This window comes from Esox lucius, chromosome 1, assembly GCF_011004845.1.
Source record: "Esox lucius isolate fEsoLuc1 chromosome 1, fEsoLuc1.pri, whole genome shotgun sequence".
Taxonomy (NCBI): domain Eukaryota; kingdom Metazoa; phylum Chordata; class Actinopteri; order Esociformes; family Esocidae; genus Esox; species Esox lucius.
The window spans coordinates 42,269,390-42,296,976 of NC_047569.1; the positions used below are offsets into that span (position 1 = coordinate 42,269,390).

The window sequence follows — 27,587 nt, forward strand, 5'->3', positions numbered from 1 at the left end:
GCAGGACACACAAAATTGGTAATGGAGAAGGACCCCTAGTGGAAGGACTTTTTAAAGCAATGACAAAAGCGTGGATCAAGCTGAATTCTGGGTATTTTAGAGAAATGGGTGATATCCAGGGTTTTGTTAGAGGTATGTGAGGGTGGAATGTGTTTGATGCTGGGGGAGGAATTCATATTAGTTGATGTATTAAGTTAACAAAAATGAGTCACGGTAAAACACTGAACTTGGTAATTGTGTCCTGACATGTTTTGTTTGTTTGTTTGCTTGGGTTTTAGTTTGTTTTTGTTATTGTTTTGGTGTACTTGTGAACTGTTTTGGTGTAAAGTGAACTGTGGAGAAGATAAGTAGTGGACAGTACAGTTTTTGCATCTTTACTTGATACAACAAAGGTGTGTTAAAACAAAAAAAAGAAACATTCATTCACTATCTCTCTTTGTCTCTTTCACTCTCATTCATTCACTCACTGTGTCTTTCTCTGTCTATCTCTCGCTCATTCATATTCATTTACTCTCTGTCTGTCTCTCACTTTCTCTCATTCATCAGTCTGTTTGGCTCTCAATTCTGTTTGATATGGAGGAGGAGGAGTTGTAGGTGGTGTTGGAGGAGTAGGTGGTGGAGGAGGTGCTGGTGGGGGAGATGGTGGAGGAGGTCCTGGAAGGGGAGATGGTGGATGCAGTGGTGGAGGAGGAGATGCTGGAAAGGGAGATGCTGGAAAGGGAGATGCTGGAGGGGGAGATGGTGGAGGAGGAGATGGTGGAGGCAGTGGTGGAGGAGGAGATGGTGGAGGAGATGCTGGAGGGGGAGATGGTGGAGGAGAAGATGGTGGAGGCAGTGGTGGAGGAGGAGATGGTGGAGGAGGTCCTGGAGGGGGAGATGGTGGATGCAGTGGTGGAGGAGGAGATGGTGGAGGAGATGCTGGAGGGGGAGATGGTGGAGGAGGTGCTGGAGGGGGAGATGGTGGAGGCAGTGGTGGAGGAGGAGATGGTGGAGGAGATGCTGGAGGAGGAGATGGTGGAGGAGGTGCTGGAGGAGGAGATGGTGGAGGGGGTGCTGGAGGAGGAGATGGTGGAGGCGGTGGAGGAGGAGACAGTGAAGGCAGTGGTGGAGGAGGTGCTGGTGGAAGTGGAGGAGGTGGTAGTAGATGCAGACAGTGGTGGAAGAGGAGGTAATGGTGGAAGTGGAGGAGGTGGTAGTAGATGCAGGAGGTGGAGGAGTAGGTGGTGGAAGAGGTGCTGGAGGAGTAGGTGCTGGAGGAGGTGCTGGAGGGGGAGATGGTGGAGGAGGTCCTGGAGGGGGAGATGGTGGAGGAGGTGCTGGAGTGGGAGATGGTGGAGGAGGTGCTGGAGTGGGAGATGGTGGAGGAGGTGCTGGAGGGTATATGGTGGAGGAGGTGCTGGAGGGGGAGATGGTGGAGGAGGTGCTGGAGGGTAGATGGAGGAGTCAATGGTGGAAGTGGAGGAGGTGGTGGTAGTTGTAGGAGGTGGAGGAGCAAATGGTGGTAGTGGTGGAGGAGAAGAGGTAGACGAGCAAGTGGAGGAGGACGACGAGTGTGGGTTTTATTGAAAAACAATTGTATCACAAATGGCACCCTATTCCCCATGCAACACACTCAGCTGTAGTGAACTACCCAGTAGGGTGCCATTTAGGCCACAAGGGGATTCACTGCCTTCCACCCAAACACTGGCCCTGTGCTATTAATACAGATGGGAGACAAAATTATATTCCTATAATATCAGGCAAACACATTTAAGGACTATATTTGTAGGAGCTGAAATGTGCATAGATTGTATGGACATTCTAAAATTAAACTGAATACATCTACTGTTAAAGGGGAATTTCACCAAATTACAACTACAGAATATACTCGGTGATGTGCTTCGGGTCCCTGCTATTGTGAAAACAGCAGTGCTGACTGTTTTGAGTACAAGCTAGGACCCATTATCTCTATTCCTGTGTTGATTAGAAATAGAAGGAACCGTGAGCATGCAACCCATAAAGTAAAGTTGTCTAATCTGTTAACTGTAACACATCAACCTACTAGTCCAGGAACCCTTAATATATCTATTAAGCTGGCTTTACTTAATATCAGATCTCTCACCAACAAATAATTCTTGGTAAAAGACATTATAATATCCTACAACCTAGATTTTATGTTTCTCACTGAAACGTGGCTAACAGAAGATTCTAGTGCTGCACCCGAAAAATTTGGCTATATGAATACGTGTCGAAATGGTAGGAAAGGAGGAGGACTGGCTGCCCTATTCAAAGATACCTTCCAGTGCAAAGAAAATACACAAGGTAATTGTATTTCTTTTGAATACCTCTGTTTTACATTGAAGTGTACCCCCAACATTTTGTTTTGAACCATTTATAGACCTCCACGATATTCAGCAAATTTTATTGATGATTTTGCTGAACTACTCTGTGTTTTATCAGTTGATTATAACTTGTTTATTATTACAGTGGATTTTTAACATCCACATAGATAATAGTACAGACCATAATGCCAAATAACTTTTTGCACTACTAAACACTTTTGATCTCACTCAACATGTGAAAGAGCATACACACACTCAAGGACACATTCTAGATCTGGTTATCTCTAAAGGTCTGGATATTTCCTCTGTCATGGTTAAAGACTTGGCCCTGTCTGATCATTTCTGTGTCTTTTTTGATTCACTTATCACCCTGAATGTTCCAGTAAACTCTGTTTCTGTTAAGAAAAGGTACATTAATGAGAGTACCAATGCTCAGTTTATGGAAGCCATAGCTATCTCTCCAACAATAAGTGCTGAGTCAGTTGATGTACTCCTGGATCATTTTAATGCCAAAATATTGAATGTCATTGATCGTGTTGCACCGGTAAAGGTAAAGAAAACTATGAGCAAACAGAAAACACCATGGAGAACCACCATGATGGTAAGCTCCCTGAAAAGAGAATGTAGGAAAGCAGAACGTACGTGGAGGAAAACTAAACTTCAAATTCACTATGACATCTATAAACAAAGCCTTGGTAGCTTCAACAATGAGTTACACAGGGCCAGACAGCAACATTTATCAGGAATGATCAACAAAAATATCAACAATACCCACACTCTATTTGTCATGGTCGACACGCTCACAAACCCAATAAAGCAGATAACATCAGAACTCATGTCCCCTGTGAAATGTAACCCTAACCCTAGCCACTAAGACATAACTTGGTTATTATGTTGCATTTTAATACAATTGATCAAAATCCCTAGAAGAAACAGTTCAACATCTTAAAGCTTCCACTTGTTGTCTCAACACACTGCCATCAGACTTGACAATTATTTTTTTTAACTCTATAAAAATGGATCTACAGCAAATATTTAATAACTCTCAATCAGGCATTTTCCCAACGTCTCTAAAAGCACCTGCCATTAAGCCCCTATTAAAAAAGAGAACACTGAATGCATCTATAATGAACAACTATAGACCTGTATCAAATCTCCCTTTTAAAGCCAAGATCATTGAGAAGGTTGTCTTCAATCAACTCAGCAAGTTTGTGATCGCAAGCGGTCTCTTAGACAAATTTCAGTCAGGTTTGCGACCACACCACAGTACTGAAACTGCCCTGATTAAAGTTTTAAATGATATACGGCTGAATACTGATTCTGCAGCATTTGACACTGTAGATCATAGAACACTTATAGATAGGCTGAAAAATTGGGTAGGACTCTCCGTGACAGTCCTTGATTGGTTCAGATCTTATCTAGATGGCCGGAGATATTTTGTCACCATTGGTCATCATGAATCTGAAAGGGTGGCTATGACATGCAGAGTTCCACAGGGATCAGTTCTCGGACCGGTTCTGTTCAATCTCTATATGCTACCTCTGGGCCAAATTCTACAGAACAACAACATTAACTACCACAACTATGCCGATGATACTCAAATATATATGGTTTGCGAACCGTATGACAACAGCTCAATAGACTCTCTGTGTCACTGTATAGAGCACATAAATACCTGGATGAACCAAAATTGTCTACAATTAAACCAAACATTATTGTGTTTGGCAACAAAAATAAAAGAACAAATATTAGTAAAGAGCTGGATTCTCGGCCCCTAAAACCAGGGATCAACTGCTTAATCTTGGTGTTCTGATAGACTCAGACCTCACATTTAACAGTCATATCAAAGCGAAAGTCACCAAAACAGCATTCTATCATATAAAAAATATAGCCAGAATCAAAGGCTTGGTGTCCCAAAAAGACCAAGAGAAGCTCATCCATGCTTTATTTCTCATAGGGTTGACAACTGTAATGGCCTCTTAACTGGACTCCCCAAAAAGACTGTAAAACAGCTGCAGCTCATTCAGAATGCTGCTGCTAGAATGTTAACCAGGACCAAGAGAACAGAGCACATCACTCCGGTTCTTAAATCTTTGTACTGGCTTCCAGTCAGTTACAGAATAGATTTTAAAGTGGTGCTTTTAGTTTATAAATCTCTGAATGGTGTAGGACCCGAATACATTTCTGATATGTTTGAAGAATATAAACCGAGCAGGGTCCTTAGATCCATGAACACAGGTCAGCTAGCAGAGCCCAGAGTCCAAACTAAACATGGAGAAGCTGCGTTTAGCACTTATGCTGTACACAACTGGAATAAACTACAAGAAGATTTAGACATGCCCCAAACGTATACATTTTTAAATCCAGGTTAAAAACACTTCTATTCTCACGTGCCTATGACTGAGCACTTAAACTTAACCGCACTGTTTAGCCTTATAGCTTCCTATGTTTTCATCCAGTATTTTATCTTTATATGTTTTCTTATTGTATTTTCTATTATTATGATGTATTAATTTGTTTTCATGTTTTCATTGTTTTGATGTTATTGCACTTTCATATATTTTTCTTTGTAAAGCACATTGAATTGCTTCGATGTATGAATTGTGCTATATAAAAAAACTTGCTTGCTTGCTACTTAATGTACCAATAACTAATGTTAGCAATGATACATTTGCATCATATAAACCAAGATGTCTTGAACACAATCTGGAATTCGAATTGTGCGATAGAATATGTTACCAGGAACACCCTATTCCCTATGTAGTGCACAACTTTAACCAGAACCCTAGCACCCTATTCCCTAAGTAGTGCACAACTTTAAGCAGAACCCTAGCACCCTATTCCCTAAGTAGTGCACAACTTTAAGCAGAACCCTAGCACCCTATTCCCTAAGTAGTGCACAACTTTAACCAGAACCCTAGCACCCTATTCCCTATGTAGTGCACAACTTTAAGCAGAACCCTAGCACCCTATTCCCTATGTAGTGCACAACTTTAACCAGAACCCTAGCACCCTATTCCCTATGTAGTGCACAACTTTAAGCAGAACCCTAGCACCCTATTCCCTATGTAGTGCACCACCTTTATAAACCATTTAGCTGGACAACATACTGGCCCTGAATTCCAAGCATTCCTTTAGGCAGACAGGAAACCCTGACCTCCCCCTACACACAGACACACACACACAGACACACGCACACACAGACACACACACACAGATACACACAGACACACACACACACACACACAGACACATACACACAGACACACACACACAGACACACACACACAGCTGTTAGTAATATCTCTTCAGTGGGTCTTACAACCGTAAATGTTCATGGCACCTAGGCCTTCACTGACAAACACATTAGCAGAAATTCCACCAGAACCCCATATCCCCACCATGTCACATCCGCCCCACACACTCGGCCAATACCAGGTCAGAGAAAATTCTAGGGCTGCAACTGACAACTGTTCTGATAATTGATAATGTTGATTACTACTTCAATGAAACGATTAAATCAGAGAGAAAAAATGCATACATTCCAGAATTAAATGCAAGCGTTTTATTTAAAATAAATTAAAGTTTTCTGTGTTTTTCTCATCCTTTTACCATGCCATAATTTAAACAAATGTAGGCAGTAGTTATAAAACAAACAAAAACATGCAAAAACTAAAGGGATATCAAAATATAATTTTCAAAACTGTTGGAAAAGCATTCCAGGGCATCATGAAGTTGGTTGATAGAATCTTGTAACAGGCCCGGCGCCAGGCTGAGATTCTGGCATACTGTAACAGGCCCGGCGCAGGGCTGAGATTCTGGTATACTGTAACAGGCCCAGCGCCAGGCTGAGATTCTGGCATACTGTAACAGGCCCGGCGCAGGGCTGAGATTCTGGTATACTGTAACAGGCCCAGCGCCAGGCTGAGATTCTGGCATACTGTAACAGGCCTGGCGCAGGGCTGAGATTCTGGTATACTGTAACAGGCCTGGCGCAGGGCTGAGATTCTGGCATACTGTAACAGGCCTGGCGCAGGGCTGAGATTCTGGCATACTGTAACAGGCCTGGCGCCAGGCTGAGATTCTGGCATACTGTAACAGGCCTGGCGCAGGGCTGAGATTCTGGTATACTGTAGTCCCGGGCTGAGAAGACTGAGGGTCCAGTTTTACAAAAGAGGGGGCGTGTCTAATCCCTGCACTAGCGCCACCCCCACCAAGACGAAAAATGTAAAACCAATCGTAACTTGTGACTGTGATGACCAGACCTGGTGTAATACATATACCATCCGCTGTGTATATGGGGGAAACAAACTGAGGTGGCATGACTTTCTATCTGAGGGGCAATGCCCCCGTTTGGCCAACCCATAGAACCAGTCCAGTACTGTAAATGTTAGTGGACATTCCAGTAATGCATTTCAATGCCTCAACATTTCGGTGGAGAAATACAGAACTCACCAAATTTGACACTAATGGGTTAATAAATCAATGACGTGTTGAATGGTTCGCTACTCGGAGCTGCTCATCAACACACAAACTCAAAGTGCTCAAGTCGATCACGGGTTTGTTGGTGCGAAACTTGATGTTAATGTTAACTCAGCCTTGCTGCAGTCATGATTCATATTACTTAAAAACGTAACTCCACACAAATTATGATGAATGATGAATTTGTATTATATTAACTTGCTGTGCTAAGTACTATTTTTCTTCTGTCATCACGGATTCCTCTTTAAATGCTCAGGCATTACAGTCGCGCTCCCATGCCATGGGAATTCTGATTTGCAAATTTTGCAACAAACTGTTTTCATTCAATTCTTAAACGTGTACACCCAACTAATTGATAATGACATTCACTGCCAACAATTTTGATTATCGACATTACCGATTTTTATGGATTCGTTTTTGCAGCCATAGAAAATACACCAACACATACACAGCTCCTCTCTCTGCACCCACACCACCAACCATCAGTAAAGTATGTCTCTTTCTTTCTCACTCACTTTCTCTCTAATCTCCCCCTGTCTTCATCTAACTTAATTCCACATCCTTGTCTTTCAGCAAGTTACTGTGAGTGCTACAGAGGCTTGAACTCTCTTTGAAGAAATCGAATTTTCAGCCTGTAATGAGAACGAATGACCAGTCTGACTCAATACATTGTCATTTGTTCATTTGTAACTGATTGTTGACACAGAGAATGTCTTTATAATGGCACCTTGTTCCCTAAGTAGGGCCCAAAAGAAAATGTGCACTGAAGTAAACAGGGTGTAATTTGGGAGACAGCCGCTAAATGGATGTTTAGCATCCAGCAATATCTCATTGTCTGGTGTAGTGGTCTCTTGAACCGACCAGGCTTTCAGACATTGTAGAACTGACTGGGTCTTCAGAGACTGTAGAACCAACTGGGCTTTCAGAGACTGTAGAACTGACTGGGTCTTCAGAGACTCCACAACCATAGCTTCTGTCTCAACCTACTCACGACAATAGCTTCTGTCTCAACCTACTCACGACAATAGCTCCTGTCTCACCTATCCACATCAATAGCTCCTGTCTCACCTCTTCACAACCATAGCTCCTGTCTCACCTCTCCACAACAATAGCTTGTGTCTCACCTCTCCACAACCATAGCTCCTGTCTCACCTCTTCACAACAACAGCTCCTGTCTCACCTCTCCACAACAATAGCTCCTGTCTCACCTCTCCACAACAATAGCTTCTGTCTCACCTCTCCACAACAATAGCTCCTGTCTCACCTCTCCAAAACAATAGCTCCTGTCACACCTCTCCACAACAATAGCTCCTGTCTCACCTCTTCACAACAATAGCTACTGTCTCACCTCTCCACAACAATAGCTCCTGTCTCACCTCTCCACAACCATAGCTCCTGTCTCACCTCTCCAAAACAATAGCTCCTGTCACACCTCTCCACAACAATAGCTCCTGTCTCACCTCTTCACAACAATAGCTACTGTCTCACCTCTCCACAACAATAGCTCCTGTCTCACCTCTCCACAACAATAGCTCTTGTTTCATCTCCAAAGCAGAGAAAACTGACTGTGGTAGAAAGGCTGTCGTTCAGACAACTGAGAAACAGATAAAAAGGTCAGGACTGCGTGTTGCTTATAATGTTCTGTCTCCACTCTGATGATAATATTTCTAAATGGAAACCACAAATGTACTGAAGAGTACAACTTCCTTGTCTTCCCCTGCTTAAGCAACTTCTGTCTGACTCATAATAACTGAGAGGAATGGGAGAAGTGATCCTTTTAATCATTTCCATCTCAGCAGACTTATATTTTAGGGTGGCAGAGTTCAAATGAGCCTGGTCAGTCATTTGACTGAGAGTTAACTCATCAACTCACAGGGAATAATTTTGTTTCAACATTTTACTACCTGGAATGAGCTAGATGCCTTGAAGATTGATATTAAATTAACCACAAAGGGAAACAGCAGCTCTCTGCAGACTTCACTGCGGTATCATTAACCCTAATGTTTTACCTAACAATTAAATCTGGTACTATCCCCAAGGTTTGGAAGGCAGACAATGCCCCCCATCATGGAATAACTATTGCCCTACTGCCAAACTGTTTTTGTTCTTAACTAACAGTTTGGAATGTTTTGTTCATTCTCAGCAAAGACATTTCTTTCAGATGTGGTGATCTGGATGTATAAAGGGCAACACTGTGTTGCTCTTTTCATTAATCCGTAAAAGGCCTTCCATATCGATGACCACTCACAACAAATTTAGAAGCATTTACAATTGTTCTCACTCAACCTAATTTCACTTTGTAGCTTTCGACATATGAGTTACTGGGATGGAATTTGAACTTCACCTCATTTGTGGAACAATCTTTAAAAAATGTAATTAAAATAGCTTTAACACATTTCAGAAGTTCAATCACGGTGGACAAAATAAAATTTTCAGACTAATAGAACATAGGTTTTTTATCACTACTATAATTTGCTCTAGTTAAGAGTGTCTGCTAAGTGTTTAAAATGGTCATAATATAGTGTAAGGACTGTCTATATAGGGGCAGCCTACCCCAGGCCTTACAGCCAATCCCACCAGCCCTCTCCCTCCCACCTCCCCCCTGACACATGGCTCGACAGCAGTATAAACACGGACTTAACTGGAGAATAGAATGGAACCACTCTTCCTGTCTGTCCTTTGGTGGTCCAGACTTCCTGCTTGGCAAAATTAAATCCCAGATGAATCTCTGATTTCCATTCTGTAACACTCTCCCCTCCATCTCTCCCACACTCTCCCCTCCATCTCTCCCACACTCTCCCCTCCATCTCTCCCACACTCTCCCCTCCATCTCTCCCACACTCTCCCCTCCATCTCTCCCACACTCACCCCTCCATCTCTCCCACACTCACCCCTCCATCTCTCCCGCACTCTCCCCTCCATCTCTCCCACACTCACCCCTCCATCTCTCCCACATTCTCCCCTCCATCTCTCCCACACTCACCCCTCCATCTCTCCCACACTCTCCCCTCCATCTCTCCCACACTCTCCCTCCATCTCTCCCACACTCTCCCCTCCATCTCTCCCACACTCTCCCCTCCATCTCTCCCACACTTCCCCTCCATCTCCTCCACACTGTCTCTCTCCTCTTCAGTTCACCGTCTCACATTCCCCTCCATCTCTCCATCTCTCTAAGTCTCTATCCCCCTTTCTGTCTCTCTTCCATTCATCTCTCCCCATCTCTCGCACTCCCCTTCTCGATCCCCCCTCACTGTATACACTCTATCTCTCCCCCTTCGTCTCTTTCCATCTCCCTCTTTCTTTGTCTATCTCTGTGTTTGTTGCTCCTCTAGCTCTTGGGTCATTGATCACTGTCCCAGTCTGTCTCTCTGTTCACAGAGGACAGCTACTGTGCCCTGCCAGAGACACATAGAGAGAGGAGGAGAGAAAGGGTAAGATGGGATGAGAAATAGATGGAGAGAAGGAGGGAAGGAGGGAGAACAAGAAGAAGGAGTAGGGATGGACAGAAATCAGATTTGGGGGAAAGGTAAACAATGACTAAAATAGATTGACAGAAATAACACTAAAATGATAGGGGAGAGATAGATGAAGGGACAGAAAGACAAACAGAGATTCCCTGACTGTAAAGGGAGAGAAAGACTAACAGAGACTCCTTGACTGTAAAGGGAGAGAAAGACTAACAGAGACTCCTTGACTGTAAAGGGAGAGAAAGACTAACAGAGACTCCTTGACTGTAAAGGGAGAGAAAGACTAACAGAGACTCCTTGACTGTAAAGGGAGAGAAAGACTAACAGAGACTCCTTGACTGTAAAGGGAGAGAAAGACTAACAGAGACTCCTTGACTGTAAAGGGAGAGAAAGACTAACAGAGACTCCTTGACTGTAAAGGGAGAGAAAGACTAACAGAGACTCTTTGACTGTAAAGGGAGAGAAAGATGAACAGAGACTCCCTGACAGTAAAGGGAGAGAAAGATGAACAGAGACTCCCTGACAGTAAAGGAACAGAAAGACTAACAGAGACTCCTTGACTGTAAAGGGAGAGAAAGACTAACAGAGACTCCTTGACTGTAAAGGGAGAGAAAGACTAACAGAGACTCCTTGACTGTAAAGGGAGAGAAAGACTAACAGAGACTCCCTGACTGTAAAGTGAGAGAAAGACTAACAAATACTCCCTGACTGTAAAGGAACAGAAAGACTAACAGAGACTCCATGACTGTAAAGCTACAGCCAACCAGTGCAGCATGACAACTCCAGCCATCCTTCAAGCCAGTCAGCTAAACTAGTCCACCACTCAGTCAAACAGTCAGCTAAACTAGTCCACTAGTCAGTTAGCTAGTCAGCCAGTCAGCTAAACCAGTCCACCAGTCAGTCAGTCAGCTAGACCAGTCTACCAGTCAGTCAAATAGTCAGCCAGTCAGCTACTCAACCTGTCCACCAGACAGTCAGCCAGTCCACTATTTGGTCAACCAGTCATTCAGCCAGTCCACCATTAAGTCAGCCAGTCAGCCAGCCCACTATTTAGTTGGCCAGTCAGTTAGCCAGTTAGTTAGCCAGTTAGTTAGCCACTCAGTCTGTCCATCTGACAGTCAGGCCATCAGTCAGTCAGCCTAACTACCTGTACTACCATTCTGTAGTACACTGTAATCCATGTTCAGGCCCTCCTTGAGTGTGTTAGACACAGTCCCTGATTAACATGTTACAACACATTGCTATCCTATAGATGTGCCCTTCCGCAGAACATTCCTTCTCATTTCAGCGGTCTTATCTAATAAGACAGCTCACTGGTGCTCAGAGGGATTCTCTGCTATTCTACTGAGGAGAAAAGGAAGGGTTGTCTGAGTTGTACACTTTCTGTTTCCATTGCTCCCTTGGCCCGAGTTAGAAGAGACAACATAGTACCGCAACACTGTCTATACTGTCCAATTATATCAACACTCACACACACCTAAACACACACACTCTCACAGAAACATACACACACAAATAAGAAGATACAGAGTCTGCCACCAATTAACCCAAAAACTTTGATATGTTGGATCAACAACTTTGAGCAAGGCTGCCTTAATGTGAGTTTGTGTGTGTGTGTGTGTGTGTTTGCGCTGCACAATTTGGATAAAATATTGAATTATGATTTATTTGACTAATATTGCAATTATGGTTATGATTTGCGATAAACTGAAGAAAAATCGAGTTAAAGTTCAGTGTTTCCTATTTTACACTTATTACCAATTTGAAGGTGCATTCTCTGGTGAACTATTCATTTATCTGCTCATTGCAGTGGCGTTTGCAGTGTTTGCTATGTTTGTGCCGTTGCCATAGCTGGTTGGGCAACATTTCTCAACCCTTGAGGAAGAATAATTTTTGTTGGTACTGACATTGAAGCCGAAACTTTTAATATCCATTCTGTTGTGTATGTGGGACAATATATCTTGGTGCCACTCTGTAATTTGAAGCAGACGTCTACGCTAGCAGTTGCAGTGGTAACTCAAACTAACATTGAAAAACCAAAAAGTATTTAAACAAAATCGCTTATCATTCACCATTTTCAGAGCTAAAAATTGATTTTGATATTGCACATATATTATATTTCAATTATATTTTGTGTGTGTGTGTGTGTGTGTGTGTGTGTGTGTGTTTCAAGGTTTATTTGTCAAATGCACCGAACAACACAACATCATCCTGCACAATAAATATTTTGTGACATGGCACCTGACATCTACGTAGTGAGAGTTAAGAAGAAGAGTATATATGCAAAAATATAGCCAGACAGAAAATAATAATAAAATAAAGCAACAATATACATTATGAGACTGTACACTAGAAGCAATTTGAAGAAGAGTATGTAAACTGGCAGCAATCTGGGTAGTATTATTGATATAGCAGCAATCTGGGTAGTATTATTGATATAGCAGCAATCTGGGTAGTATTATTAATATAGCAGCAATCTGGGTAGTATTATTGATATAGCATCAATCTGGGTAGTATTATTGATATAGCAGCAATCTGGGTAGTATTATTGATATAGCAGCAATCTGGGTAGTATTACTGCTATAACAGCAATATGGGTAGTATTATTGATATAACAGCAATATGTGTAGTATTATTGATAAAGCAGCAATTTGGGTAGTATTATTGATAAAGCAGCAATTTGGGTAGTATTATTGATATAGCAGCAATTTGGGTAGTATTATTGATAATTTGGGTAGTATTATATAACAGTAATAGTATATGGCAGTAATATACATAACAGTGTGAACTAGCAGCAATTGATAGAGTTATTGAATATTACAGATACATATGATACATATGAGTGCAATAAGCTTATGAACGGTGGCATAGCACACTAAAACCGTGTGTGTGTGTGTGTGTGTGTGGTTAGGTAGATGAGTGTATGGCAGCGATAAACAGAGATGTATATTGTTTCATCCTATCTAATCTCAGCATGGTAAATGTCAGATGTCTGTGCCATTAAAGGTGACCAGTTAGAGGTGCCCTGATGAATAGAGCAGCCTACTCACCTGGACAGACTGTTATACATCATTAATACATCAGATATTGCAGGATGCTACATTTCACCAGGGCTTTATGCAACACTGTGAACAGTTGGACCCTTTGTAGGGAACAGGAAGCTCCGTACTCCACCCTCAGATGAAGCTCCGTACTACACCCTCAGATGAAGCTCCGTACTCCACCCTCAGATGAAGCTCCGTACTCCACCCTCAGATGAAGCTCCGTACTCCACCCTCAGAGGATGTCGCAGCCACGCCTGACTGTCCTCAGGAACTACTGATAGTCCACACTGAGAAACACTGTCTCACTCTCCTGTCATGTCTCACTCTCTAATCCTGTCTCCTTCTTCTGTCCTGTCTCCTTCTCTGGTCCTGTCCCACTCTACTCTCCTGTCCTGTCTCCTTCTCCTCTTTTGTCTTGTCTCCCTCTCCTGTTCTGTCTCCCTCTCCTCTCCTGTCTCCCTCTACTCTTTTGTCTTGTCTCCCTCTCCTGTTCTGTCTCCCTCTCCTCTCCTGTCTCACTCTCCTCTCCTGTTCTGTCTCCCTCTCCTTTCCTGTGTCCCTCTCCTCTCTTGTCTCCCTCTCCTGTCCTGTCTAGTCTCCCTCTCCTCTCCTGTCCTGTCTCACTTGAGGTTCCTCACAGAGGTAACAGTGAGGGTAATAGCTATTGAATAAATAGGAGCAGGAAAGACCATTTCAATAAAACAAACAATCACTCAACTCTATTTATAAATCCCCTTTACATCAGCTGTTATTATAATGTGCCTTAGAGCTGTTACACCTGTCTTCCTCAACGCTGATGGATAACGTCCAATGACACAATTTCATTCTAACACCTTAATCAACTGTGAGAGAATGTTTGCAGGGTGTTGTAGAACCTGTCTTCTCAGAAGCCTGGCTGAGCCCGGCTCCGACAGGTTAATAGCAGAGTGCTACGTTAATGACAGGGCAAATGTGGAGGAGCACTACATCTTAAACCAGCACACACTCACACAAACACACACACTCACACACAGACACACAGAAAAGCAAGACATGAGGCTGATTTAGAACACTACTGCTCTGACTGATCATGGCCATATATAACAGGTCACTGACCGATCATAGCCATCTATAACAGCTCTCTGACTGATCATAGCCATCTAAAACAGGTCTCTGACTGATTATAGCCACCTAACAGGTCTCTCACTGACCATAGCCATCTATACCAGATCTCTGATGGATTACAGCTATCTATAATGACTCTGACTGATCATAGCTATCTATAACAACTCTCTCACTGATCATTGTCATCTATAACAGGTCCATAATCCCCTGCCATCCAACTCCTCTGGCCTCGCATTACACACATTTTAAATTTTACTCATCAGACGCACTTATCCAGGGCCACTTAGAGTACCCACACACACCACACACACACCACACACACACCACACCACACTCACACACACACACACCACATCATACCACACTCTCACACACACACACACAAACCACACCACACACACACACCCACACACACACACACACACAGACACACACAGACTCACCTGCAATAAACTGTACACCCCCGGCCACGCGTCCGATGGTCCTGGAGATTAGGTCTGATATGCAGCATCCCATGAGAGCTGTGAGGGCCACCAGGAGCAGCAGGCCACAACCTGTCCCTGTCACCACCGTACAGATCCTCCACTCCAGGCTGGGGATGCCCTGGAATGAGGCGTAGCGCCCACACTGCTCCAGCATGACCGTGGCCTGGCGAGCCTCATCCCGCACCGGGTACGAGCACCGCCGGAAGGTGCCAAACGAGACGGGCTTGTCCATCTGGGATCCCAGTAGCCAGTACGGCATGAAGAAGCCCACACAGGATGCTGCCGCACAGGCCAGAGAGAGGAGAGTCCAGACAACCCCTGCACAGGTCAGGCTGGTTGCCATGGTGACTGATGGGTCACAGCTTCACTTGTGTAACTAGAACCAGCTGTTGAGGAGTACCCTTGGATCAGTCAGGGGAGTTGTGGAAAATGTTCTTTTATCTTCTTTATTTCTTTACCACACAAACGCTAAACTTTAACCCTAGCCCTTGTTGACTTTACTACATTTACATTTACTACATAAACTTTACCGATTATAAGACAGTAACACCATGTGAGTGTCCTCCTCTTTCCCCCTGTGGAGAGAGAATCAAAGATCAGCATAATTCATTCATTAACAACAGCTAACACTGCTCAAAATAACTATGAAAAAATAGTCATGTTGGCTATTACAAAATGCATTTTGCATCGCACTTCATTAAAATGTATTCCTTCAAAACTACAAGCTGCTGCATGGGCGAAATTCTACCAAGCAGAGAGAGAGAGAGAAACGTGGGGAGGGTGTGAGGTTGAACACTACAGCACCAGTCTATCGAGAATGTGATGGAATTCGTTTTCATCTCTTTCTCTCTCTCTCTTTCTCTCTCTCTCGCTCTCTCTAACTCTCTCGCTCTCTCTCTCTCTCTCTCTCTCTCTCTCTCTCTCTATACATACACAGACAAAGATAGAGAGAGAGAGAACAGCTTATTAATTAATGATTACATCCTCCGCGTTGAGTAGAATAAGCTGATTCTCATTATTGTAAGTAAGATTTCGATTGGTTAATAATATATTCCTGCAAAGGCTTTAGAATAGGAGAATAATTATCGCTTTTACGCCTGATGATTTTTTTTGACACAAAAGTCGATACCTTCGTATAAAACGTTTAGCACGCTCTTAATCAAGCATGGTCCTCCATACCCCGTACCGCACGCTAACTGTGCGGGACACCGGAGTCTGGGATAAGGCTGTGTGACAGGTCGGAGTCGGATAAATAAGAACAGCAAAATTCCGAAGGCATTCAAATTAACGTCACTAAACATATGAAGACAACTTACATTTTAAAAGGCCTCATAAACATCAGTTGTTAGATCATTCTCGCTAGGATCGTTATTTCAATTTGCGGTGAAAAACAAATATAGCCTACCAAAGTTGAAACTTTCCTGATGGAAAATAATCATAAGCGTGATCCAAAAGATACGAAATCTGATAGGAAAAAACTGCCACGTTTCCTTCTTTTTTAGAAATATATAAATTGCGAATAGAAATCCCCAAAATATGAGCTCTTTATGTGACTATAGCTGGAGAAACGCTGTGAGTCGGACGGTACAGTCGTATCCATGTAGCGAGAGGCTGCGTGGAGGTGGCGAGGGACGCGAGCTGAGAGTCTGTGAAACAAGCTCGGGAGGGGTCCATCCATCACATAAATCTCCACCCAGAGGCGGGCTTGTTCTGCTCCACTATCATCACACACTCACGCACACACGCACCCACACACATAAAGAAAAAAAAATGAAAGAATAGACAGATACATCTCAGTTCACCCAGAACTAAAATATGACATAAAAAATGTATATAAAGCAGTCCACGAGAGATGAGTTAGAAATATGTTTTTTTCTTAATCACCTACGGCCAATGACTTGATGGGTCTGTCATGCCAAATAACGTGTCCCTGCCCCGCAGGCCACCTACAGTCTGTAAGTGTTTTACTGATAGAGAAGAGGCCAACCAGCCTAAGATAAATGAAGCGCGCGCGCGTGTCTGTGTGTGAGGAATAACCCCTAGAAGCTATAACCTTGTGTTCTCCTCTAATGAGAAGACAAGTGTACTCAGAGCAGGACACGGACTGCCGTTACTACGTAACAGCCGCGTGTCACTGTCTGTATCCCTGTCCCACGTCTTTATTCGATGGTGTTCAGAAGTTTTTATCTGCTGGTCTGGTCTGCTGGTTTTATCTGCATGATCCTTCCTGGGCAAAACACTATGTACGAAGGCAAGGTATAGACAACATAAACAAATTATACCTTGATGTTATTAAGGGTTAATAAACAACAGTGGTTATAAGGAATAAGTAAACAAATAGCATACATTTTAATGTGTATTAGAAAATTAGTTCGTAGCTAATTAAATGACGAGATTTTCAATGATATCTCCGTAAACTCAAAGCGGAATCAAGTTTTAGCATTTTCTGTACCTTCCCGGACATGTGTTCCAGACGTACCAACCATCTTCCTGGTAGTTGACGTGGATGTGTTTACAAGTTCACAATGGCTGAGAATAAAATAAACATATCAAATGACACTGCTGTAATTCAGAATAGCGGCAATGTGCCTTCTCAGCAGAATAACCCGCTGTCTCGAAAACTAAATAAAATTCTAGAGACCCGACTGGACAATGACAAGGTAAGACCAACTCGAGTCTAGTTTTCAGCAATGCAATTATGTTGCTGTAGCTCTAACGCGTTATCATCCAGTGTAAGGTGATTGGCAGCGATTCTAGATTCAGTGCATAGTTATTTCCAGTTCACAACGTACCCTGCTAAATTCTGTTACAATGCGTTCTTAGTTATACCATTTATACCAGTTAACAGTGTCGTTTTTTATCTGCAGTACTATCTGATGTCGCTAGCTCGTGTTATGTATTTATGTATTGTACATTATATCGTCCATTAGGACATGTTGGAGGCTCTGAAAGCTCTGTCGGTGTTCTTTACGGAAAACAGTCTACGGACGCGAAGGAATCTTCGGGGGGATATCGAGAGACGGAGCCTGAACATCAACGAGGAGTTCGCCAGGATTTTTAAGGATGTGAAAGAGGTAGCTATCGTTTAGTTAGATAAAATACAAGGGTCTGAATGCATTTGCCTTCAAGCTATTCCTTTAATCTTGCAATAATAAGCTGTTTAGATTGTATAGCACGTTGCATGCAGGGACGGTATTTTAGACTTTTGAAATGGTTGGGTTTGAGCGTTGCTTGTTGGTAAGGAGAAAGTGCCCTCCTTTCTGCAATATAGACAGGCACCATGGTCTTGTAGTGGATGTGTGCTTCAACTTGAAGCCAGTAGATTGAGTAGACTAGTGTTCAATTTGAAAGGTTGAATACCGGACGGACCGTAGCATTCCTGGTGTGGGATGATAAGTACCTGGATTCATACCTGAGGCACTTCCAGTGTGAGGTAAGGTGGTACCCAATGAATGTTATATAGCACCACATTGATGTTTAAAGAAAACCACAGGGTGTCTTCTAGGCTCAAACCAAGGTTATTGACACACTGGGACGGGGGACACAGTGGACTTGTCAGCCATGATGGCGAGTGGGCATTTCTCCCCTGCAGTAAGAGCAGCTCTGTCTTGTTGAGTTAGTGCTTGTGGTGGTGCGCTGACAACCCTGAGACATTAAGCAAATAGTGGGTGTAGAGTCTAGGATCTGATGGTTCACAGTGTCAAAGCCAGCAGACAGATCTAGAAGTGTGAGGTCAGAGGAGCAACAGATTGCCTGGGTAGAACAGTTTCCTTTGAGACACCCCTCGTGTGATGCCACACTAGTTTGAATCCGAATTATTGTGGTAAACAGTAAAGTCATCGTCGGCAGTTTAAACTCAAACTGAAACCACCAGACATGTGAACAAATGTGCTGGAAACAAGGCTAGTTTTGGTAAAAAAAAAAAAGATTCACAGGAAATGAATAATTCCATGTTCTGCTCCAGTAGGTGAACTTTGCACTGGTACTGTGCGTGCCCGACCCGATCCAAATGAAAATCGTGTTTTTATGTAGTACTTGCTTACGCTGTCTAGAACTGCACATTGAACCTAGGTTGCCTTGCAACCCCAAATGTCTGCCAAGCGAACGTTGACAAAAGCACAGATTTGAACTCATACTGGACAGTGCGTTGTTGGGGTTAGAAAAGTTTTTCATAATTGTTTCTGATGAATGTCCTGAATGGGTTCGAGCCCAATAATGAGCTGTCTTCATCAGCCACTGTGCAGTTCAATACCAGGCCATGATGGAGCCAGTCAGGATTCTCTGGATGGTGTTTGATGAGACCCAGGGCAGGTTTGCCCCCCTGATGGAAACGCTGCTGTTTTTCCACATGGTTCTGAAGGAATGGGGAGAAAAGGCTTCTGTCTCGCCAGCCTACCCCCCAGCTCAGACTTCTGGGGAATTTTACTGTGCAGGGAGTGCAATGAGAAAATCCTTCAGTGCCTCTAAGGCTGCTGTTGTCCTCTTGGTAGCCTCCCCGATGACCTTTCTCCTTGCCTGGTCATCAATTTTGGAAGGATGTCCAAATCTTTGCAATGTCCTGGTGGTGCCATCTTGCCTCCACTACTTAATAATGGCCTTCAGCCAGGGGTGTAGAATTAGGGTGGGACAAGAGGTCATGACCCCCCCAATATTACAAACAAATCAATGTGACCCCCCTGGAAACAAATGAAAATCCTGGGATCCATTGACCCTGACCCCCAATAAACAATACAAACCTACGCCGTAGCCTTCAGCGATGCGCATATAGGGAATAAAAGACAGACAGATACAAAAGCAAACCTGGGTGTAAACAGCGTAGATAATCTCACTTAAAAATAGAGATCATAGCCTACATAGTGTGCTATTAAACTGAATATAAATTGAGTTTAAGTTCACTGCCAATTTGAAAATGCAGTGTCAAAACATTTAGTCCAACTGTTCGTTTAGCTACTCATTTAATGTGTTTGCTATGTTTGTGCTGTTACCATAGCTAGTTAGGCAAAATGTCCCAAATTAAGTATGTTTGTAGGTACCGACACTGAGGCCGAAACTTTTAATAACCACTCTATTGTGTATATGGGACAATATCTTGGTGCCACTCGCATACAGCACCTGCAAGAAAAACTATTACAGATTTACGATGCCCACATTTCATTCACTTTTTTTGGAGCTGAAAATCACGCAAGTTGGCCATTTGGATATTGCGCATGTCGATATCGCAATTTCGATTATAATTCAATGAATCTCCACCTGCATGTTGCCTCATCAGTGTCTTGGGTTCAGTATCTTACAATGGTGTAGAACTACTGTCTTCAGTAGTGTTGTGCAGGTTTGAAGGTGCGGTTTGTGCAGTTTGCACGGTTTGCTCGGTTTGGGCGTTTTGGGCGGTTTGGGTGGTTTGGGCGGTTTGGGTGGTTTGCGTGGTTTGGGTGGTTTGGGTGGTTTGCGTTGTTTGCGTGGTTTGCGTGGTTTGGGCGGTTTGGGTGGTTTGCGTGGTTTGCGTGGTTTGGGCGGTTTGGGCGGTTTGGGCGGTTTGCGTGGTTTGGCCGGTTTGGGCGGTTTGGGTCAAGCGGTTCACGCTGTTTGAGTGCTGTCCTGCGGCTCCAACGGTTGTGTCAGTCAACATCCAACCTAAAAACCATGTTGTTATTTACTGTCTAGAAGCTGGAGAGTGTGGTCTGACCAGCCCTTATGTTGTTATTTCCTGTCTAGGAGCTGGAGAGTGTGGTCTGACCAGCCCTTATGTTGTTATTTACTGTCTAGAAGCTGGAGAGTGTGGTCTGACCAGCCCTTATCATGTTGTTATTTCCTGTCTAGAAGATGGAGAGTGTGGTCTGACCAGCCCTTATCATGTTGTTATTTCCTGTCTAGGAGCTGGAGAGTATGGTCTGACCAGCCCTTATCATGTTGTTATTTCCTGTCTAGAAGCTGGAGAGTGTGGTCTGACCAGCCCTTATCATGTTGTTATTTCCTGTCTAGAAGCTGGAGAGTGTGGTCTGACCAGCCCTTATGTTGTTATTTCCTGTCTAGGAGCTGGAGAGTGTGGTCTGACCAGCCCTTATGTTGTTATTTACTGTCTAGAAGCTGGAGAGTGTGGTCTGACCAGCCCTTATCATGTTGTTATTTCCTGTCTAGAAGCTGGAGAGTGTGGTCTGACCAGCCCTTATCATGTTGTTATTTCCTGTCTAGAAGCTGGAGAGTGTGGTCTGACCAGCCCTTATCATGTTGTTATTTCCTGTCTAGGAGCTGGAGAGTATGGTCTGACCAGCCCTTATCATGTTGTTATTTCCTGTCTAGAAGCTGGAGAGTGTGGTCTGACCAGCCCTTATCATGTTGTTATTTCCTGTCTAGAAGCTGGAGAGTGTGGTCTGACCAGCCCTTATGTTGTTATTTCCTGTCTAGGAGCTGGAGAGTGTGGTCTGACCAGCCCTAATGTTGTTATTTACTGTCTAGAAGCTGGAGAGTGTGGTCTGACCAGCCCTTATCATGTTGTTATTTCCTGTCTAGGAGCTGGAGAGTGTGGTCTGACCAGCCCTTATCATGTTGTTATTTCCTGTCTAGAAGCTGGAGAGTGTGGTCTGACCAGCCCTTATGTTGTTATTTCCTGTCTAGGAGCTGGAGAGTGTGGTCTGACCAGCCCTTATGTTGTTATTTCCTGTCTAGGAGCTGGAGAGTGTGGTCTGACCAGCCCTTATGTTGTTATTTACTGTCTAGAAGCTGGAGAGTATGGTCTGACCAGCCCTTATCATGTTGTTATTTCCTGTCTAGGAGCTGGAGAGTGTGGTCTGACCAGCCCTTATCATGTTGTTATTTCCTGTCTAGAAGCTGGAGAGTGTGGTCTGACCAGCCCTTATGTTGTTATTTCCTGTCTAGGAGCTGGAGAGTGTGGTCTGACCAGCCCTTATGTTGTTATTTCCTGTCTAGGAGCTGGAGAGTGTGGTCTGACCAGCCCTTATGTTGTTATTTACTGTCTAGAAGCTGGAGAGTGTGGTCTGACCAGCCCTTATCATGTTGTTATTTACTGTCTAGGAGCTGGAGAGTGTGGTCTGACCAGCCCTTATCATGTTGTTATTTCCTGTCTAGAAGCTGGAGAGTGTGGTCTGACCAGCCCTTATCATGTTGTTATTTCCTGTCTAGGAGCTGGAGAGTGTGGTCTGACCAGCCCTTATCATGTTGTTATTTCCTGTCCAGGAGCTGGAGAGTGTGGTCTGACTAGCCCTTATCATGTTGTTATTTCCTGTCTAGAAGCTGGAGAGTGTGGTCTGACCAGCCCTTATCATGTTGTTATTTCCTGTCTAGGAGCTGGAGAGTGTGCATGAGGATGTCCAGGCTATGAGTAGCTGCTGTGAGGAGATGACCAGCAGATTAAAGGTACAAACTTCATTCTTCACAACATTACCAGGTCTTAACCTCTACATACATGACTGTAAACCATGTATGAAGAGGTTAAGACATTTTGCAGGAGCTACTATCCAGAGCTATTTACGTTAGTGAGTTCATACATTTTAATGGATGCCCTCCCTATGAACTGTTACCATCTCCCTGGCATTGCAAAGCCTTTACAAACCATACCTTTTAGCGTAAAGAAGTGTTTTTGGAGTGACTGGTCATTAATGGATTTGTTTAAACAGGCTGCCAAGGAACAGACCCAGGACCTCATAGTGAAGACCAACAAACTGCAGGGAGAGAAGTGAGTAGACTAGACCCACTCAGACACTCAGTTATGTATGTCTATTCTTGTGGGGCCCCGAAAAGAAAATCCCAGGTTCCTTATCCTTAATCCCAACTCTAACCTAGCCCTAACACTTATTAACTTGCATGGCTAAACTTAACCTAGCCCTAATTAGGGTTGGGTATTATTTCAAATTCATCATTTTTGCTATTTGAATCCAGTTCTTATTCCAAAAGTTTTGGGAGAGAAGAAATAAAATATATTTCAAAAAGGAAAATATGCCTCACTTTTATTTTTTGCAACATTTAAGCTGTAGTTTGTCAACTGTCAATGGCGACAGGATTCAGGAAAGTTTATTTTCCCCTTCATTTATATAAAAAAAATGAATATTCTTTCTTATAAGGAATGATCACTATTGTAATAAGCAGGCTTCCTAGTTTTAAAGAAAGTTACAAGCAAGCTGGGTAGATTGCATTAATATACCCATAGACCAGTTGCTAGGTTATACCATATAACAATAATTATGATATACAGCTCCGGAAAAAAGTACATTCACTGCACCTTATCTCTTAATTTGAACTTAATATCTCTTCTGTTCCTCACTCAAAACCTTTCTTTTTAACTTTGGAAATAGAAGAAAAAGGTGCAGTGGTCTCTTAATTTATTTAGGCGCTGTATATTATGGTAAACTAGCTAGCTTGGTGTCCATGTATGTGAGTATAGAATTCTCACGTTAGCTAGGTAGCTAGGTTAGCTTGCCACCAGCCTGTCGCCCTCCACATTGGCTAGCTCAGTGTGGATACTATTGATGTCTAAGTGACAATAAGTTGCTATTAAGTTAATATTTGAATATAACTCCAATATATATACAAAAATAATAAGAAATGCAATTCGGATAGTATTATAGAGGAAGATTGACAGCCGTACTGTGTTTTGTGTACCAGAGCGTGAGACGTTGCTTCTGTTAGTTTTATCTGGGACGTTATTGAGGCTGGAACTGGAAGACCGCAACACATCAGACACAGTGCATTCCTTCAAATTCACACTGTGTTGAAGTAAATACTTCATCTTATTGGAAGTGCTTCCTCCCTTGCACAAAATATTTTTATTGCAGGTCTTACATTTAGCTGTGTCATTAAAACTTTTGTGAAGCTAAGCTAAATCTTTGAGCTTTTGCTGTGGTCAGCCGTGGCCAGTATGTAAACAGATGTCTCTTCTCAGTTCTCACATGCCTGCATTGTTGACATAGTGAAATTACGTGACATTAGGTCCGCGGTCTGCGTAGCAGGTGCTGGAAGATAAGCACAAGTTTTATAGACCGTAAAACGCGCGACTGAAATGCAAATGTTCGAAACCGAAGCAGAATATCTTTTCCAATCCACGATTCTTGGAAATTTGAAACCGGTTCTTGATACCTAACCTAAACCTACCTAACCTAAACCTAACCTGTAATTCTTAAACCTTCAAGCAGCATAAATTAATCCATATTCTCCACCGACCCCATTTTCATATCAGGTGACCCCACATGAGGCTGCGACCCCTAGTTTGGGCACCTCTGCCTTAGAGGGACCAGCCAAATATCCTAATAAGGGCAGTTTTTTCATATTTATTAATTCAGTCATTCATTGGATCTGTGCTACATGTGTAATTTCATGAGCTACTGAGAAGAAGTGGACTGGACTCAGGAAGGGAAATTGAGTAAACACTGAGGTTGTTCACAAAAAAACACTGCACAGTTTAAGGTTAATAAACTAAAATAGTAGGTTTTGAAAAAGCATCTGAGCAGAGGTCCAACTTCCCGTTTCAGGCAGACAGCTAGGTTGAAGAAGACTGTAAAACAACCAGATGGAAGGTGGTGGTTGTACAGCTTTGCTGGATTAATTGATTAACTATTTCTTATGTTAAATGTGAATTTGTTTTACTGTATTTAAGTTTTCTACAGTATGCATGCTTTGACTGTGACAAATTTAGGTGTTCCTCAATGGCTTGGTCTGTGTCCCAATAGCACCCCATTCCCTTAAATGTGTTGGATCAAGGCTCATATCTGTGAGGACAAGCTTGCAATGTTTTACACTCATCATCATCATCATCATCTTCCGCTTATCCGGGGCCGGGTCGCGGGGGCAGCAGTCTAAGCAGGGATGCCCAGACTTCCCTCTCCCCAGACACTTCCTCCAGCTCTTCCGGGGGGACACCGAGGCGTTCCCAGGCCAGCCGGGAGACATAGTCCCTCCAGCGTGTCCTAGGTCTTCCCCGGGGTCTCTTCCCGGTGGGACGGGACCGGAACACCTTCCCAGGAATGCGTTCCGGAGGCATCCGAAACAGATGCCCAAGCCACCTCAGCTGACCCCTCTCGATGTGGAGGAGCAGCGGCTCTACTCTGAGCTCCTCCCGGGTGACCGAGCTTCTCACCCTATCTCTAAGGGATCGCCCAGCCACCCTGCGGAGAAAGCTCATTTCGGCCGCCTGTATCCGGGATCTTGTCCTTTCGGTCATGACCCAAAGCTCATGACCATAGGTGAGAGTAGGAACGTAGATTGACCGGTAAATCGAGAGCTTCGCCTTGCGGCTCAGCTCTTTCTTCACCACGACAGACCGATACATCGACCGCATTACTGCAGAAGCTGCACCGATCCGTCTGTCAATCTCCCGTTCCATCCTTCCCTCACTCGTGAACAGGACCCCTAGATACTTAAACTCCTCCACTTGAGGCAGGCACTCTCCACCAACCTGAAGTGGGCAAGCCACCCTTTTCCGACTGAGGACCATGGCCTCGGATTTGGAGGTACTGATTTTCATCCCCACCGCTTCACACTCGGCTGCAAACCGTCCAAGTGCATGCTGAAGGTCCTGGCTTGAAGGGGCCAACACGACAACATCATCCGCAAAGAGCAGAGACGAAATCATGTGGTCCCCAAACCTGACACCCTCCGGCCCCTGGCTGCGCCTAGAAATTCTGTCCATAAAAATTACGAACAGAACCGGTGACAAAGGGCAGCCCTGCCGGAGTCCAACATGCACAGGGAACAAGTCTGACTTACTGCCGGCAATGCGGACCAAGCTCCTGCTTCGGTCGTACAGGGACCTGACAGCCCTTAGCAAAGGACCCAGGACCCCATATTCCCGAAGCACTCTCCACAGGATGCCGCGAGGGACACAGTCGAATGCCTTCTCCAAATCCACAAAACACATGTGGACTGGTTGGGCAAACTCCCATGAACCCTCCATCACCCTGTAGAGGGTATAGAGCTGGTCCAGTGTTCCACGGCCTGGACGAAAACCACACTGTTCCTCCTGAATCCGAGGTTCTACTATCGGCCGTATTCTCCTCTCCAGAACCCTGGCATAGACTTTCCCGGGGAGGCTTTACACTGTAATATGGATAATTATTGCTATTCCATGTGGTTCAGACACTGGTTTTATTTATTAGCCTGGTTTCTGTTAGTTGGTGTCTGTTCTATGGATTGTAAATTACATAGTTAGCCTAACCAGGTTGCCCTTGGAAAAATGAAATAAACTTTCCTGTTTGAAGGGGAGTGTTGAAAAATTCATAAGAAGTATTGAACTAGTCCCCATCATAGAAGCCTTGGATGAGGAGGCCATCATCATCAGCCTAATGATAGCTGTCTTCTGTGTTTGTCATGTCTTGTGATTTGGCCCTGAATATCAATATTTTAACAGACTCATTTTAGCTCAGGAACATCACTACAGTTTAGTTGTTCAGTTTGAGTTTGTGTGTGTTTGTGTGTAACTTAGTGAGTGAGTGAGATGGGTGTTGTGCTTGGTGAACATTGATTGACACCTCCTTGAATAACAAAGCCATCAGACATCTAGCTGTCCCGGTTTTGGCTTTCATCATATTGGCTGTCAGAAAGTGAATGGCTGGACACCCCTCCTGAAGGTTCTTCTGGACCAGGAGAGGGATGACGGAGAGAGGGATGAGAGAGAGAAGGATGATGGAGAGATGGATGACGGAGGGAGGGATGACAGAGGGAGGGATGACAGAGAGAGGGATGACAGAGGAAGGGATGACGGAGAGAGGGATGAGAGAGAGTGGGATGATGGAGAGGGATGAGAGAGAGCGGGATGATGGAGAGGGATGAGAGAGAGCGGGATGATTGAGAGGGATGAGAAAGATGCGTGACAGGGATTAGAGGCAGTGAATGAAATGAGCGGGGTCTGGGGGGGTCAGAGATCCTCCATAAGTCTATAGGGACCCCCCCATAATATTTATTTATTTTGGGGGGTTTCTCACAAAAATTTATTTTAACGCTCATTAAAATCAGACTAAGGACATCAGTAATGAGATTGTGAAAATTATCGGTCTTCAAGGACGCTTTATAGTTTGCAGCAATTATGTATTTATTTGCTGGCCTGTGGCTGTGGACAGACACCCTACACCTGACGTTATCCTCCTAAGTCGAAAGGGGGGTGTTTGTGTGAGAAGGGGTGGGTGAAAAGAAGATGAGGGGGGGTTGTTGGGTGTCTGGGATGTTGAGTAGATATACACTGCCACCATGCTGACAAGGTCCTAAAGTTCTCTAGGTCAGAGGTCATGGGAAGCCTCTTGGCAAGGCATTGCTGTCTTCAAATTAATTTTTTTAAAGAAAAATTTCAGTCTTATCCGGTTTTTGCCGGACCGCGTAAGCGGAGCCGGCCAAGAAGAGCGAATGTCTCTGAGTGAGTGAGTGACCGACCGACCCTTGTTAAATAGTGTAGTGGTTAGATAAGCAGACCTGTAAACTATAGGTCCCACGTTCAGATCTCCTCACAGGCAAAGTGAAGTATGCATTATGAATTATTCCGTATTGACGAAACTTCGCTGGCTAAAACTTTCAGTATCTACATTATAGTAAGCCTGAAATAAAACAGTTTACGGTTATGTTGGGACTATTTCTTGTGTATTTTCGAAGTATCCATCCATGCATTTGGGTCAGGATAGAAAAACACATTTGCTGGCTACAACATTACATTATAATTACGTTATAGTAAGCCTTAACTAAAACTGTATA

At 43.8% G+C, this 27,587-nt stretch overlaps 2 protein-coding genes across 6 annotated transcripts in view; one reads left to right on the top strand and one right to left on the bottom strand.

Annotated features, from left to right (window-relative positions):
- LOC105029023 (LHFPL tetraspan subfamily member 6 protein) overlaps positions 1 to 16,611 on the bottom strand; it is a 94,129-nt gene extending 77,518 nt beyond the window's left edge. For 2 of the 4 annotated variants that reach the window (XR_004575766.1, XM_013135908.4), the window contains exons 1-2: positions 16,220 to 16,606; positions 14,862 to 15,478 (exon numbers count right to left, since the gene is read on the bottom strand). Coding sequence is in view for 3 of the 4 variants with exons in the window: in XM_013135908.4 (XP_012991362.1) it covers positions 14,862 to 15,246 (385 nt within the window). In the remaining variant the exon portion in view is untranslated. Of the gene's footprint in view, positions 1 to 14,861; positions 15,479 to 16,219 lie in introns of all 4 variants that reach the window. The other 2 variants (XM_034292401.1, XM_029122832.2) reach the window with 2 other exon arrangements.
- A 746-nt stretch (positions 16,612 to 17,357) lies between these two features.
- The window catches only part of cog6 (component of oligomeric golgi complex 6), a 57,330-nt gene continuing 47,100 nt past the window's right edge, over positions 17,358 to 27,587 (top strand). Inside the window, exons 1-4 of one of the 2 annotated variants that reach the window (XM_029120355.2) lie at positions 17,358 to 17,563; positions 17,834 to 17,977; positions 22,203 to 22,274; positions 22,535 to 22,593. In XM_029120355.2, the coding sequence (XP_028976188.2) occupies positions 17,429 to 17,563; positions 17,834 to 17,977; positions 22,203 to 22,274; positions 22,535 to 22,593 (410 nt within the window). In that variant the 5' untranslated portion in view covers positions 17,358 to 17,428. The remainder of the gene's footprint in view (positions 17,564 to 17,833; positions 17,978 to 22,202; positions 22,275 to 22,534; positions 22,594 to 27,587) is intronic. The other variant, XM_029120346.2, reaches the window with a different exon arrangement.